Source organism: Hippoglossus hippoglossus, chromosome 22, assembly GCF_009819705.1.
Source record: "Hippoglossus hippoglossus isolate fHipHip1 chromosome 22, fHipHip1.pri, whole genome shotgun sequence".
Classification (NCBI taxonomy): domain Eukaryota; kingdom Metazoa; phylum Chordata; class Actinopteri; order Pleuronectiformes; family Pleuronectidae; genus Hippoglossus; species Hippoglossus hippoglossus.
The window spans coordinates 2,852,897-2,870,443 of record NC_047172.1 but is presented as its reverse complement, the minus strand read 5'-3'; the positions used below and the strand labels follow the sequence as shown (position 1 = coordinate 2,870,443).

Sequence of the window (17,547 nt, the reverse complement as noted above, 5' to 3'; positions counted from 1 at the left end):
AAACTTAAAAGACTTGTGATCTCTTTTAATGATCCTCCGTGTAATAGACGTATTAACACTTTTATGCATCTCAGTCCTGTAAATTAGAAGCTGTGTCGTCGGGTTTCCCCTCCCTTACATGCTGAAATTTGCCTCGGGTGTTGCAGAAAAGGGCGGATGACAAAGATCAGGGATGTAATTGGATGGAGAAATGTTGTTTCTACTCAGTGTGATTAAAAACAATAGTGTAGATGCAGATTTGACCTGTAACCAACCTTTTCTCTCTGTTTCCCCCCCATGTCGACCCTCTCTCACGCCCAAAGAGGTGGCGGCTGCACAGTTGTGTGAGCAGAGGAGAGCAGGGGGGTAATTTAAAGCTGAATTAGGACCTTTTATACCGATGCCACATTGTCAACACAGCCTGTAAAACCTCCTCCTCCACTCCTCTGCCATTCTCCCCTCGGTTCCTCTTTATTTGTTCTAATTCCAGGGACCAGCTCGGTCTTGCCTGGATTTGGAGAGTGCTTGGTTTCAAAGGGTAATTGACACCTTACCTGTAATTTCATGGTTTCACTCCACCTGCCTTTGATGTCTGGGTCTGGGTTGGGGCCGGGATGCGGAGGGAAGAGAGTGTGTCGGTGTGTGCTGCTGCACGCTCGGGCCGAGAGCCTCTTCCAGCCCGCCGGAGCACTGCTCTGAACATGAATGACGTCTCCTGTGAGCCCAGGTTATTAAAGAAGAGGAGGAGGGAGGCGGCGGAGAAGCTTTTCTTGTGGTGACAAATAGGCCGGGAGAGTTGTCAAGACTCCTTACGAGACACAAGGATCACAGATGAGTCCGGGGCAGCGAGGACGACCTCCTCCACTTAAATACATCACATGGAAACCACATGAAAAAAAGAAAAGAGGCAAAGATGAACTTTTCTGGAATTTCGAAAAAGAAAAAGAATTCACACAACCAGAGACTTTGGAATATCCTGAAGTTGACTCACTCTTCTTGTGCATCATCTTTATTAAGAAGATCAAATACTCTGGCGACCTCTAACTATGTAGAATAAAGGTCACGACCTTACAGATAGAATTTATAGAACAGACCAAATTGTGGAAATTTGTGTTTTGCCTTTTTGCTTTAAATGTAATGTTCCATTGAACCATCACACTTATCTTCTTGTGTTTGTGTTATCAGACATTTACTTGCTCACTTTATTTCATACTTTTTTCACACATTTACTCTTTACTTTTTAAAGGAGGTTATTTAGTTTGTATGTTTGTCAGCAGGATTACGCAAAAACGGATTTCCATGAAACTTGGTGGAAGACGTGGGCCTTGAAAGAACCCCTTTAAATGTTGCTGTGGATTCATACTATTTACATACTTACACTTACATTACTAAGTATTTAAGTGCATTGTTTTTCCTTTATTTGTCTGCTTTTGGTGTCTCTCTTAGATGTGATTGGATTCTGTTCAACAAACAAACAAACAAACAAACAAACAAACAAACAAACCTGGTATCATGATAACGAACATCTGAGATATCCCATAGTAATTACATCCTAGCGATCCTGGGCTCTACTTGGATTCAGAATTAGTAAAAAAGGGTCAGATATCGTTCTCCTGTCTGGAAGCTCACACACACACACACACACACACACACACACACACACACACACACACACACACACACACACACTGACTGGAAGTAGAGGTCACACTGTGCAGTTGATTGTCGACAATGATATTCTGCTGTTTCGTTGTGTGGGATGAAAAACTGTTTGTGCAGGAAGCTTCTCTGGTGTCAGAACTGTACTAAAGGAGCTAAACAACCTCATCTGAATGAATGGGTTTGTGTTGCTGTGTGTGAAATGTCCGGGCAGCAGAGATGCTGCAGATCGAGCGGCAGCGAGTGATGAGAGGGGAGTGACAGGAAAATTGCATTTGTGCAACCATGAATCATTACAAACAGCCCTTTAAGAGACACCCCTCACTGTAATTACCTCCTCTGCGATGCTCTATTACCGGGTACTTTATTACCTTCTATTACTTTGCCGTGCCTGCCTTGGCACATGCGGACCTCACACTGACTAACAAAGCTTGGCAGGTGAATCTACATGACTGCTTTTCTGTTTGGGTGCAAAAAAACAGAGGCACAGAAAGAGCAGCATTTTAAAGGAGGATTAAATAATGACAACGGGAGGACCAGAGCTCGCGGCAGCCTGCAGGAGCCCGTGCACGTATTCAGGTCATGTTTTAATGAAGTGGATCGTCTGAAAAAACAAAAGTGTTCACTAACAAGATGAGTGTCCACTGGAATCACAATGCTGCTGCTGCTGCTGCTGCTGCTTGTTTGTTTGCAGCTTAAATCTGCACAAATCAATATTTTCACATTAACAATCTATATTATTCCACAAACGTCTGTCTGTGTTTCTGTCTGTAAGTGGAACAAAAGTTTATTATATCAGCTTCACACTTAACAGCTGTGTTTCAAATTGCCAGAGACAGTGCAGTGCTGAGTTTTGTGTGGTTTGCATTTAATATGAATAAAACTTAAATAAAGATGTGACCTCTGTAGCGGTCGGGGTCATGATTGTCTGATTTCCATCATGACGACAACATTAATAATACCACTTCCTCTTTAGCAATTAGTCTTCAGAGTAAAAGCACACGTTCATTTCGTTGTGAACTTGGGTCTGATGAGTGTGTCGGTTACTTATCAGAAATTGGCTGACATGTAATGAATGAAATAATAAGTTCTGTAAATCATTCAAACTTATATATAAACCACACACGTGAACAGTCATAAAGCAAATCCAGTTTCATCTGATGAATAACTATGACTCTGTAATCTTCAGTGCAGATAAACCAGGGGGGATGAATTCACTCTGCACCACAGACTGTTTGTAGAAATCTCTGCTCACAACATCCAGCACATGAACAATAAAAAGATTTTTGTGCTATGATATAGTCGAATAATATAATTTAAATTTTTTTTTTCAGTTTTTGCTTATTTATTCAAATTTAAAAATATGTATATTGTTATTATTATGGTTTATTTTTTTATTTTTATTTACAGGATGACATTTCTTTCTTTCTTAAGAATTAGAAATGGATGAATAGGCCAATTCAGAGATAAACTGTATTCCCATTGGAATGCACTGTAAACAATGGAGTCGATGAACCATCAGTAGGCGTGGAGGCAGACTAAGCTGATCACAGAGAAGTGGATCTGTACAGTGACAGGAGGAGGGGGGGGGGGAGGAATGGGAGAGAGGCAATCTGAGGAAAGAGCAGAATGAATGAACGAGTGAAAACATATTGGTCATCCTGAGTTCAGCCCCCGTCCCCCGCTGGGAGCCCCGGCCGCGGGCTGCTTCACCGCCCTGCTGCCCATGGCTCTGCTGGGCCGCTCGGCACAAATCCAGATTTCTGTCCAAATTACCAGCTCTGCTTTGCAGGAGAAGGCCAGCGGGGTGAGAAGATCTCACCCTCCGCCTCCCCGGCCCTGTCTGAGCCCCTCACTGGCCCGGCACGGAGCTGACGGAGCGTCGCGGATGGCCCTGGATTGCACCTGCATTGGGGGCTTTCCAGCTCTCTCTCCCCTCCTTCACTTGACACACACACACACAGACACACACAGACACACACACACACACACACAGACACACACGCACACACAGTCCTCAGACCACATCCCTCTTTCTGTGGGTTTCAATCAGGTGGCAAACAAATTCTCCAAGGCCGTGATAACTGTTGGGACAGAACGCTGCTCCAGATTATTGACGTATCGTCAGTGGGAGAACTGGCAGAATGTGACTCACAACATCACAACAACAAGTAACTGGTTTTCAGTCTGAATAAATCAACCTGTTGACTTTCACTTAGCTGACATGAGGCCAAATATGATAACCATGTTATACAATCTTTTCAAAATCCTGATACGTATTATAATGTGGCGCTGATGAGCTTTTATAATAAAACTTTCTGAGTGTGTCACCTATCGAGATGCTCCACATCCTCACTTTAACGCAGGCGACAGGCGGATCCTCTGATATTCTCACTGCCCGTTGCCAAAAACTTTATTCCTGTAATATTACGACTTTATTCTCATAATCTCTGATCTTTTTTCCTCTTTGTTTACTAGAGCGTCCATCCTGAAGTTATTTGTTTCCCTTGGAGTAAAATATTCCCTGAAGGTTTGGACTGTTGGGGGTATCATGGATGACAGAGTTGTTTTTATTGTTTTTACCTCATAACAAATAGAAACATGGTGTCGATGCTCTACCCGTGTGCTAGTGTTTAAACTGTAAACAGTGCACACACACACACACACACACACACACACACACACACACACACACACACACACACACACACACACACACACACACACACACACACTCTGTTGCTCTCCGACACACTTCAACTGAACAGCTCTCTCTCTCATTACCAGCAGTGTGTTGCCCTTGAGCAAGACACTTGAGCTGTAATTGCTCCGGTGGAACCGTCAACTCCAGCACAAAGAAAAGACCAAGTCGTTTCTTTTGCCTTAATCAAACCATAAAGCTTAAAATGTGACTTTATTATTGTGACCTTTAGGACCAAGGTCATTCCTCCCACCAGTAGATTAAAGATAAATAAAAAACTGGTTGCATTTACCCAGTTCACTTACAGGCTTGTTGTTCTATTCTTAGACCCCCACCCAAACTTTTTTAGTAGCTTTTACTCCCGACAGCCAAACTTCTTCTCCCCCTCCAGAGTCAGCTGCCACAGAGTCGTAGCTCGTCTGTGACCCGAGAGCAGAGTCCTGGAGCAGTGAACCCAGACAAACATGGGTGAGGAACCTCGGAACCAGTCAACCTCCAACACACACACACACCAACCACCATCGTGCCGACTAGAAACCACCACGAATAGAAACTCGTACCCCCCCCCCTCATCCCCCCATTCCCTCAGCGCTAAGTTTGCCATGGAGGCTGATTCCGCCCTCTGGATGAACCTTTCCCCTGGACCCTGAGCTCGGAGGGGGCTGGATTAGAGGGAGGAGGCAGGAGGTGTGTGTGTGTGTGTGTGTGTGTGTGTGTGTGTGTGTGTGTTGGGGGGGGGGGGGGGGGGGGGGGGGGGGGGGGGGGGGGTATAGATAGATAGATTCCGATCTGAAAGTCAAAGAAAGATGCTACAACGAAGTGTGATAATGCTTCTGTTTGAATAATTGGAAATAAGAGTTTGTTGACGGGATGGTTGAAAAAAGAAAAGTTTTTGATGACTTTTATATCCTCAGAAATGGGCCTGTGGTCGAATCCTATATATCCTTCATTAGGATAAATTATTCAATCTCCCATCACCGTAAGATTAAAAAAATATATATATGACACAGATTAATTGTAGTGATTGAAACACAAGCGCCCAAAATGAATTTTCTCTGCGTTGGGGGTTTACCGGACACCCACAGGAGAACCGGTGGTAGAACCAGGAACTCGGTGGAGCGACTACATATCCCATCAGGCCTGGGAACGCCTCGGGATCCCCCAGCTGGAGGCTGTGGCTGGGGAGAGACGTCTGTAAGACCCTACTTGGCCGGGTACCTCTGTGACCTGAGCTTGGATAAGCAGAGAGGACGGAGGGATGGATTATTCATAATGAAAGACTTTATGATATAATCCTTCCATTTTAGTAAGTCTCAATTTTCTTGTACATAAAGCAAAGATTGCGGCAAAAGCTTTAAAACCCTTTAAAATACACAAACTCTGCTTTATATGAACACAAACACGTTTTCAGTAGAACGATGGAAGTTCCTTTCGTGTGTTGGACGCTTCTCTTTCAGAATTTGTTAGAAGAAGTGTAGTTCAGGTTGTGGCGGTAAAGACCCTCCAATCCCCACCTGACTCCCAACCACACACACTCTGAACCACAGGGGGCTCCTCCCTGGACAACCCCCATCATGCACCTGTTCACAGCTCTGTCGCAGCCTGCCCTCCGTCCCCCTGCAGCATTCCTCCACACACACACACACACACACACACACACACACACACACACACACACACACACACACACACACACACAAACCCCGACCTCTTTGATATCAGGAGACACAAAACCCGACAAACAAAACTACACCATTTGTGTTTTCAGCAGGGTAATTAAACACGGCTCCTCTCAGCAGACTTCCTCACGTATGACTGATGTGCATCGGCTCCGCAGCATCACACGTTCAGCATCTCCTCCTCGTGACAAATGAGAGATTGACACTTGGCGATAAGAGGGAAGTCTGTACATCCCCAACGCAAAACACAGCTCCGTGTTCCCCGCTGCCAAGGCCGTGTGCAAGTATTGGCACCTCAGGCAGGCTGCGGTGCCAAGGCCTCGTCTAACCCCTGGATCTTCTCCCTGGAGGTGTCGGGACTTGTCCGGGAGATGTAGAGGAAGGTTCCCTCCTCGGTTCCATCGTAAGCTCTCATCAAATACATTTTGATCAAAGATCTGCAGGTGAAACAAACACTGCAGGTATTTGTCGAGCACAAATATGTCTAATGTGTGTCCAATATGTCAAACAGGCTGTATCACTACTAAATGTATGTTCAATAAATCATCATGACAGAGAAATTCATTTTACTTTGTTTCATTTGATGTTAATTTCCTCAATATTGTAGATGGTAAAAATGGTAACCAACCAGTTAACCATGAATTCATGTTTTAACAGTTGTGTTGTGTGTTTGATTCACAAATGAGAAACTAGAGCTAACACTCAGTAGAAGCTCACACCTCCACCTGGAGTCTCGGCTAATTGTCCCGATAGCCGCAGTCTTTTTTACCAGAATTAGTAAAGAACGTTTTAAATCAGTCATCTTCACCTTAAATACAATCTGCACTGAATCAATTAAGATACACATGTTTAAGTTGCATGATCCTTTGTGTACGTAGGTAAAAGCTAAACGTGTGTGTGTGTATTAGTACTTAAAAATCCTACTAAGCTGTTTTCTAAAAACCTCTGCACAGTCTGTGAATGCAGAACAAACCCCGATAAAGTCCGTTTTGTGAATGGCTGCTGCAGACTCAGTGGAATTGGGCGTCTAATTTTCGAACAGGTGCTGCTTCGTTTTGGGACGAGGCAGAAAGTCATATTTTTACCAAAGCAAGATGGCTGAGCCGAAGGTGTTACAGTTTGTTTTGTTGTTTCCTGGGGGGCAGTGAGAGTGAGTTCACCTCTCCTTGATCTCCACCGTCTGTTTACCATCCCTTCCTCCTCCCTCCCTCCCTCCTTGTCCTCCTGCGAGCCAGGGCGTGGGCGTCCAGGCCTCCGAGGTCGTGGCAATAACAATAGCTGGACTGTGTTGTCCTTAGTCCCAGTCGCACACAATGACCATGTCCATGTCGATTAGCGTGGGGTGGCGGCGGGGCCCGGTCCAGCTGGGGCTAATAGCTTATTACGCAGTATAAAGTGACAGTGTGATCTGGAGAGGTGCCAGGAGAATGGGTCCAATTAAAGGAGAAAAGGGAGGAGGAGGGAGTGTGTGTGTGTGTGTGTGAGTGTGTATGGAGAGGACGGGGGGGGGGGGGGGGTGGCGGTGGGAGTACCGTGGAGGGGGTGAGGACGAGGGCAGCGATGTACATTCCTCTGAGCTTCCGTCTAATTCGCCCACGACGGGTTCCCTGGGGACTGGCACCCTCCCTCGCTGAAAATATTTGAGTATCCTCCCGCTCTGTTGTTCCAAAACACATGTGGAACAAACCCCAAACACTCACAGGCGATGTGACCACTGCACAGTTATGGCTAAACAACGCTGTTTACTTGTTGACACAGTTTGAGAAATGGGATACTGAGAATATGGAGCCCTGATATTACTGCACTGACAGTATACAGCACGTACAGGGAGGCAGTGCAGTCACTGACAATCAGCTGATGCTCTGATCAGAGGAGATTCAACCGAGTGATAACACAGGACAACAATTATAATTAATAATAATAATAATTATTATTATTATAATTATAATTATGATAATCAATTTATAAAGCACCTTTTCAAAACAGTCACAAGTTAAAATTTGAAATTGAAGGCAAACGATAGGAAACTATTAAAAGTAATTTGAAGATCACACGGCATTAGAGTCGTTAGTCATTAGTCGTCTGACATTCAGACACCCCCCCCCCCCCTCAACTCCCTCCACCCTGATAACCCCCTTCCCCGCTCCCACCCCCCACCCCCCCCTACTCCCCTCCTTACCCTCCACCCCAAACCTGTATCCGTCTTCGCTTCTTAAAAAAAATCAAAACACAAAATATAGTTATAGAAAAATGATTCACACGTCATTTGGTAAATGCTGGTCCCATTTAGAGAGCAGTGTATGCATTGGATACCGTGGGATTGACAGCTGGTACCGTCCAATGGGTGCAGGGTGCAGGTGTAGGTGGGAGCTAAGGAGATTGAACAGGAAGAAGAATTTAAATCGTGCAGCTGAAGTTCTGATTTGTCGTCTTCTCTGTTTTTTTACGTTGTCCGTCTCTTCTATTCTTCAGTTTTTTTTATTTTATTTTGCATGGTCACCAATTATAAGACATGTTAATAAACCCCAAAAGTTTCAACACATCTTAACTCCGTCCAGTCGTCACACAGTCTTAGAGCAGAGACACAACATTTCCCACTGCTGGATAAACTGGAATAAAGCTATTGTAACAAAGTGTTACCAGGATTTTTCTCAATGGGATGTGGAGTCTGTCAGTTCGATGTTTAAGCTCCAGGAGGAAGAACAACAGAAGGGGTTAATGTAATCCATTTCATTGGTGGGGGCCTCTAATAACTGGTCTCTCCCTGCGTCTCCATTGGCCCGCGGAGTTTCCATTGTGCCGGCCGGTGCAGGTGTGGGACATGCTTTGTTGATCATAATCCCCCCGGCAAGGGGAGAGGCTTTGAGTGTGTTTGACGTACCCCACCGGCAGGCCCTTTGCTCCTCGGCCGCCGAGCAGGCACCGTCTCCAGCCGCCGCTCATGGGATCCGACAGGCGGAAAAATAATGAACAACACCTCAACCCGGAGCTGACCTGGCTCCAATTCACCAGCTCCACACGAGGGGTAAACGAACCACTTAATTGAGCCTTCCAGGATCAAATCATACTCAGGAGCCCCCCCCACCCCCCCTGTACGATAAACCCGCCCCACAACTTCAACCTCCTTCCCGGACACACTACCCATCAAGATGTTTTCCTACACACACACACACACACACACTCTCATTCCTCCACTTACACATCATCTACTTTACTGTTTTGTAACGTTTAAACAGTTTGTACGCAACATGGAACAGAAGCAGGGAAACTGAACATCACAGGTTCAAGTTCACAGTCACGGTGAAGATATGATACAATACCATACCACACAATATGGTATATATGGTCCCATACCATAATATATACCATACAATATACCGTAAGATACGATATACGAAACGATGTAAGTTATAAAAGGTACAGTAAGATAAGTGATACAAAATGATAAACTATAAAATAATATATACGATACGATATACGATACGATATACGATACGATATACGATACGATATACGATACGATATATGATACGATATAATACGATAAGATAAGGTACGATAATCCTGTGTTGATCACAATGGGGGAAATTCAGATATTAAAACAGCCCAAGTACAGAATAAATACAGGTAGAAAAAAAGATAACAAAATAAAAAATAGAAGAGAATAAAATAGAACTATAGAAGATCAATTAGACGCAACAGTGAGATACTAAAATATAAAGAGGTGCAAATGCAATATATCATATATTATGTACAGAGACAATATGTTGTATACAGGTTTTAAGTGTTAATTGTGGAGTTTGAGGGGAATATTTAAGGTATTTTGAATCTGTGCTAAAATATTTCATTACGAGTAGATTATGAAAATAGAAATATGGCAGCAAGAAAATGAAATGTAAGAATCTAACGCTTCAGTCAGGATGAAAGTTTCACTCCCAACTGTCAGACTTCTTCCTCTGTCTAAGTTTCCGAACAACTTTGTGAAATGTTGGTAAAAAAAATGATCGGCGATAACGAGTTTGCCTGTTTGCCATCAAGCAACAGGATCATACGGGAGTGAACTTGAACGTCTACCTCTTCCACCTCCGTGTGGAGCCACTCCGATTACAACGTTCCTTTCTTTCCGTCAAACAAATTGAAAACTCTAGAAATCCTACAGGAGAATCTAGAGCCGGATCAGCTGAGGACACCGGCAACCTGTGTCCTGACGTGAGCCATCCGCCTGACACGACACGGCTGCGCTGTCCTGATTTAACATCACAGTCAGAGACCCTTGATGAAGTTGATCCCCAGCCCTTAACGTGAAACATGCTGCTACCACAGAACAGTTGCTTTCTGTGCTCCCTCTAAGCTGTTTCTCATTAGCGAGGCATCACCTCTTCCCCGTCCATTATCTGAGGAACAATTTGGGTTGGGGGGGTTCCTATGGGGTCCTTTTAGGACATGAACCTACAGTATACAGTCACTCTTCACTCGCGCTCCCATGTTCAACCTGCTTCCCAGCCGGACCAACAATGCCTCTTTTCAAAACGCCACCCGTCAGAGCTGCGCCGGTGCCAAATTAGGACGGGGTGTCCGATGTTCGAGGCGTAAATGGTGATAAAATAGTGCCTGGGTCAGCGGATCCCCTCTAACAGAGAAGTTCACACTTGGCAGCAGGGTTCCTCATTCACCCGACGGCACCGGCGCAGTCTGGCGGAGTGGAAAAGTTTGGGAAGTGCCCGTGCAAATGCATATAGAACTGAGCTTGACCCCTCCAGCCGGATGTGGGTGGTTAGATTGTCGTTAGAGAGCCGCTCCGTTCAAAACATCTCCGACGCAGGGATTCAACATGGACGTGTTAATTTATCCATGTTCTAAACAGCCGAGTCTGATTCTGCAAATTAGATCACAGCAGTTTGAGTCTTTGGCCACGATCGCTAAATTCATGGGCCTTAATTAGTGGGTCATAGCATGATTAATTAAACAAGGACTGCATGAATACGTGGCATGAGGTGAAAGAGTTTTAACAATGTTTTATGATTATCATCACATGGCAGTTATGTTCTTATGGTTACCAATTAAATGTGTTTATACCCACTGCTGAATAAAAGGGATGCAGGGCGGAAAGAAGCTGCTTTTTGCGTTTACTCCCGTAATATCTCACGTTTCTAAATTCTTCCGAGAGCCAAATCCAAGACGATGGGAAAGTACTATGATATCAATTTCACGGCATAACACTTAAGTACCTTGCACACATGCCTGGTGTGAATCCTAAACACCGAAGACTAAATAAATGGACAAATCATTGTCCCTAATCTGCGCGATGGGTGGCAAATATTTGCCGAGGGAATTTTCTTGATGCGTCGTCTCTTAAGGAACAAAGCAAGATGGCCTCCTCTTAATTTGGGGCAAACACTGCCAGAGAATGGAGACAAAGGAGGCGCTTAAACCCGCTCGGTCTGAGGGGGATATCTTCAGAGAGTCCCTAATTGATACATGCAGATTGGCGTGAAGGACAGAGGACAATAGCTCTCACTGTTTCCTGAATGAAGACGTCTGTCAGCTGCGGTGTCTTTGCAGGGAGCTTGGCCCACCTCCAAACTCCAACTTTCTCTTTGCTGCAGGGACGTCTCCTCGTTCGATATCCTGGCCGTGACACCGCAGGACGTGTTGTAGGAATTAAGTTGTGACGTGAGAGCGGATCATTTTCATTGCAGACTCATAAACACTCATTAAGAAACGATGACACTGACTCTGCAGGGAGAGATTTCTTGTCTCAAAGTGAGTAAATGGTTTTGAAACAGTTGAGGATGTGATCCGTAGGGTTACAAATTATTTTTAAAAACAAAATAAGAATTTGATTAATTTGATCTGCTCACGATGCTGCAGGGATTAATTGTTAAACACACAAAACACTAATAAGAAGAATTATATTTGAACCAATTAAGGCAACATAGATAATTGTAAGACACATTTCCTTTACAGAAAAGTATAAATATTCATTATTGAATTATTCATTATCCTAACATGGTGAATGTTTTGTTTTCCTGAAATCTCACGTTTAGATCAAGCTGGACAATTCAAGCATTAATTGTAGGTGCAGCATTTGTGTCCAGATTTTGACTGTGATTTATATTAAATTAAATAAATCCCTCTGGGAAACATTGAAAGGAAATGACCTTTAAAACAAAGCTTTTATTTGTTGTTTTTACAACAGTTCTTTTGACCTGCTTGGATTCATAAACGGGTCCTTGTGGTGACAGTTGATTAGGTTTTGGGGGTCGACCAGTGACGCTGGGCGACGTTCCCACTCCCCAGCAACAGAACACTGAATTTAACAAACTGTATATTTGTATTTTTTTCTTTAAAGTAAAAATTTGTCTTCTGAGACCAACATTACTCCTCCACACGAATCTCTTATCTGACAGGAAGAGAAGCTGAAGTCACAGAATAAAAGAGAAAGGTGGTTTCATATTATTTTAGTTGGATGTGAACTTGATCTCGAATCATTTAGTGAAAAGTAAATAAGGTTTCATGCAAAGATCAACACAGACGTATTTCCAGAGAATGCAATGAGGAGTTAAATTTAAGTTCATACACGTTTCTAACTTTTGATCCTGAAGCCAAACTTTCAGTCCATATATCACATGTGTAAAATATGTATAAAAGCTAAAAATGCATTTTGATATATGTTGAATTCAAATAGATTTAAAATAATGAATCCACAGGGAATGAGGCCTGCAGCTAAATGACGTCGGGATGTTTGGTTGTTTTTACCGAAGTGGTGAGAGGCTGCATTGAGATGAAATGGAGTAGAAGTAATTAAATATGAGATTAAAGTCGGCGAGCATTCAGACTATAATGACATTTAAAATGATGCATGACAATACAATAGAGACCACATGATATTTATTCAGAATCACATATGAAACTGCCTGGAAGCTGAATGTCCTGTATAAAGATAAAAAAAAGAGACAATAGTTACAAAAGCCATTCAATGATTGTCATATTGAATCCTGAGAGAAACCATGACACAGCATATTATTTGTTTTTGATATATATATATATATATATATATATATATATATATATATATATATATATATATATATATATATATATTTATGACATCTGGGTTTCAGTGATACTGTTCTCGGCACATTTTGGAAGCTAATATCATTCACGTCTGCTTGAATCAAACTATGTTCAGACAACAAGTAGAAAAAAAAAAAGACCTATTAGCATAAATAGCATAAATAGTCACAAACTATCTTTATAATTTACAAAAATACACATTTATAAAGTATTTACATGAGCCTTAGTGCTATGGTTTCAGTCAACGTGGAGGACATACAAAATAAGGCAATGTTTTTGGATCACGTCTGTGTTAAATCAATTATTGCTGCATTTGGAAGTTGTGTAAATACGCAGGTTAACCCTCAACGCTCATGTCATGTGATGTTGTTGTGAGGTAATGGCGGTCTCTCGCTCTCTCTCTCGCTCTCTCTCGCTCTCTCTCTCGCTCTCTCGCTCTCTCTCTCTCTCAAAAGGCAACTTTGGCAGATCTGTGTTGACGATGATGATGAATAAAAAGTTTAAACAGGTGCAATCGACTGGAAGAATTTAGCTGCTGCACAGAAACACGGGCGGCGAGATTTGGCATAGAAATATCAAATGTGCTGTACAGTGACGTCTGGAACAAGTCTTCAGTGGTTGTTTTAGTTTGAAAATACATTTGTAGCAATAAGAGCAAAGTAGGAGCTTTGATATAGAAATAGAAGGAACAAAAAAATAACAGTAAGTGCTAATTTTTCATTTGACTCTTCTCGTCAAGTGAAATCAAGCGTAAAATACTTAATGTCCTCTGATCTGAACGGATCAGCGAAGGGAGCGTTGCGTTCGAGGAGCCACTACCCAGCATGCACTCTGACCCCTCGGCTGAAATGCACGCTCGGCGTCTTTGTCCCTCTCAGCGAGTGTTATCCTATAGCTCGGTCCCTTCCCTCGGGTAAATCAAGCTGTTGACGCTGAAGCTGTTGTAGAAGTGGCCGTTGAACTGTCCGCTCTGCCCCCCGCCAAACGTGTTGTAGTACACTCCACGGTTGAAATGCAAGCCCTCGCTGTGCTCCGACACTCCCCCGTCCTGTCCGCCGTGGTTGGGGTGGTACGGGCTCAGGGCCGTAATGTTCCGATTTGACAGCTCGTTCACCAGTCCCAGGGACCCCTGCCGGCCGGGGGCCCCCGAGCTCAGCGTGGACATGCTGCTGTAAAAGTTGTTAAAACAAGGAGCGGACGAGGTCAGTCCCGGCGGCGACGACGACGACGAGCTCTTGTGGTTTTCGTTCATCGTCTCCATCTCCGGAGAGGAAGGCCCCAGGAGCTGAGGGCTGTCTGAGGGCTTCAGGGGGCCCGACCCTGCCGGCCTGCCATCCTCAACTTTAGTGGGTCCCACCGTCACCGCTGCAGCCGCCGCCGCCGCCGCCACTCCTCCAACGCTGCCAGGGTCTGACCGTCTTTTCCTTTTTCTGCGGAAATTCCCATTGTCAAACATCTTTTCACAGTTTGGGTCCAACGTCCAGTAGTTTCCTTTTCCTGTGGGGGAAGATGAGACGTGATGTCAAAGTTTGATCGTCTAAATTCTTTGGACTTGATTTTACACATTTTCTGCCTTTTTGAGTCAAGATATGATTCCGCAAATACAAGCATCTGTCAGAGCAAACTTTTATCCAACATTTTCAAAACTAAATTTACGCCACCAATTTATTCTTTTATTTCTCTCTGTTTCCTGGAAGTTTTTATCAATGAATTACTGAACTCTGCAGGTTAAAAGGAACATTGAGAAATAACTGTCTGTCAATAACTACTTTTCAAGTCTAGAATAAAATACACAAAACAATTAAAAACAACACTCGCTTCATGTTTAAATACAACAGATCCACTATTTTGTAGAAAATAAAAATCCGATACAGATTTCTTGGAAATAAAAATATGAGAAGTTGTTTAACACTTTGTTGTTTCATTGTGCTTTTGTGATTATAATTATTATCCTTATAGTCATTATTTTTACATTTAAAAGAAAAGCAGCAATTTTTGAACAAAATACATTTCCACATAGCATCAATTTGCTTTTGCTCTGGATTTTAAATCATTTGGATTCAATAATAAGTTAATTAATAAATTAATAATAATAATAACTCTATTTAAGTGAGTTCGCTTCCTTCTCCCCTGGTCTGAGATTCCCAGGTGAACTTTCTCTCTAACCACATGCCCCCTGCTGCGCCCCCGGTCGGTACCTGGGTCGTCCTCGTCCCTCGGCACCTTCTTGAAGCAGTCGTTCAGGGACAGGTTGTGGCGGATGGAGTTCTGCCAGCCGGCTTTGCTCTTCTTGTAGAAGGGGAAGTTGTCGGCCACGTACTGGTAGATCTGGCTCAGGGTCAGCTTCTTCTCGTGCGCGTTCTGGATGGCCATGGCGATGAGCGCGGAGTAGGAGTAGGGCGGACGCACCAGCTTCAGCAGCTCCTCCTGGCTGGCGATGGACAGCCAGCCCAGGTCGGGGCCACCGAAGCCAGGTGAGTTGGCGATGAACTGCCGCTGCGAGCCGTAGGAGGGCGGGATGAAGGAGGCCGGGTTGTTCCCGTGCAGGTAGGACGCGGGGGAGTTGACTCCCGGCCCGTTGAGCCACAGGTACGGGTTCGGAGACGACGCGTAATCCCCGAGGCCGTAGCCGGCGGGTCTCTGCGCGCCCTGCAGGCTCTGCTGGTGGTACATGCTGCTGAAGTTGTCGCAGTACACAGCGGCCATGTCCGGGGCCTCCTGCGCGCCTTTGGGTGGGAGAGAGCCGACGGTCGGGGGGGTGTGGTGCTGGTGCTGGTGATGGGCCTGAGGGTCGATGGAGTTCATCACTCCCCGCGGGAAATCCCAGAGGAAAAGGCTGAAGCTGGTTCTCTCCCGGTGCTGCAGCAACAAGTGTCAGGGGGGATGGAGCCGTTCGAGGAGTTTAAACCTGTGACTGTGGCCACATCAGGATCCAGATCAAGTCCCAGCAGCCAATCGAGTCTCGCTGAGCGGCAGGAGGAGTGGTCATGCTGCAGAAACTGGTTCAGAGGCTCCCAACGATCCTCCTGTCAAAGCCCGCAGGAGACACGCAGCTTCACTTCAGCCCGGGCAACACACACCACACTTTGCTGCTTCCGTGCGCGATAAGAATACACGTTATTACAGGACACCTTTTTTTATGTAGCACCTTTAAAAACAGAGCAAATAAAAAGTCAAGTTGAGTGGGTCCAAACCAAAATAGAGTTCAATTTAAGTAAATAAATATGAAACCGTGTCACATAAAAGCAGTAAAAGATAAATAGATACATTAAAAGGTAACAAAATAAAAAGACGTCACATTAAAGCAATTTTATTAAAAAGGGTTTTAAGAATTAATTTGAAAGAAGTCACAGATTCTGTGAGTTTTATCTCCTCAGGCTGTTCCACAGCTGAAAGACCCTGATGGCAAATGCATGTATATTCAAAACATTCATACAAAATACAGATACAATAAAACAGAGGGTTTACATTTGAACGTTTTATAGTTTTTGCTGTAATTTACCTTTATATCGATAATAGTGTTTTGCACAGATCAATAATCAGAGTTTATTTGTACAGTCACAAATCACAGTTTGTCTCATAGATCTTAACAAGAAGCGACATCCTCCAGAAAGAGAGAGGAAAAACTACAAGAATCCTTTTAACTAAAGTTGTTATACACAAAGAAATGTCTGACAGGGAAGAAGGAGCAGTGATGAAGTGTGAATCAGAATCAGAATCAGAATCAGAATTCTTTTTATTGCCAAGTATATTTACACATACAGGAAATTGCCTTGGTGTGGTTGGTGCATTTGGACATAAAAACAACAATCGGACATAAGAGTCAGTGTGATGCAGGGGGCTTGTTTTATACTGATGCATGTGAGTAGGTAGTTACATCATGATTTATTCCCAATGCACCAGCTCATGATCCACCATCCACCATCATGATCCACCACCATAAACAACCACGACCCCCCCCCCCCCCCCCCCCCCCCCCCCCCCCCCCCCCCCCATCACCTGTATTTCCTGTCTAGCTGTGTTTGTTTGGAGCCAGTTTCTCGCGGCGGCCTCTCCTCCACATGCTCCTTCATCTGTGAGAGGAGTTTTCACCAGATCTTCATCTTCCTCCAGCACCAAGTTCCCAAGATGGTTCGATCTTCAGGCAACTCCAGAAGAAATGCGTATGGTTTGCATATATGACCACAGTTTTTTTTTTGGGGGGGGGGGGTCTGTTATGCCTAAAATCATCTTTTATACTTTATTTATTAATTTAAAAAACATGAACACTCATAAGTTTTGGGTAAGAGCTCATTTGTTTACAACAAAAAGCAAAATACACAGAGTTAATTGATATATTTGATCTGAGAGAATTCATGGAAAATGATTTAATACATGAGAATATTTAATTTAACTTAACCTTTCTTTTGATTTAGTTTAATGAAGCGAATATTGATCCAGTAAGAGCTGAAA

At 43.9% G+C, this 17,547-nt stretch overlaps 1 protein-coding gene across 1 annotated transcript; it reads right to left on the bottom strand.

The window, feature by feature from the left end:
• Positions 1-13,104: 13,104 nt before the first annotated feature.
• Positions 13,105-16,139, bottom strand: foxi2 (forkhead box I2). Its single transcript, XM_034575332.1, has 3 exons — positions 15,294-16,139; positions 13,963-14,592; positions 13,105-13,930 (listed from the first exon to the last, which is right to left on the bottom strand). Exons 1-2 carry the CDS (start codon positions 15,898-15,900, stop codon positions 13,985-13,987), a joined length of 1,215 nt encoding a protein of 404 aa, XP_034431223.1. The 5' UTR covers positions 15,901-16,139; the 3' UTR covers positions 13,105-13,930; positions 13,963-13,984.
• Between the last annotated feature and the right edge of the window lie 1,408 nt (positions 16,140-17,547).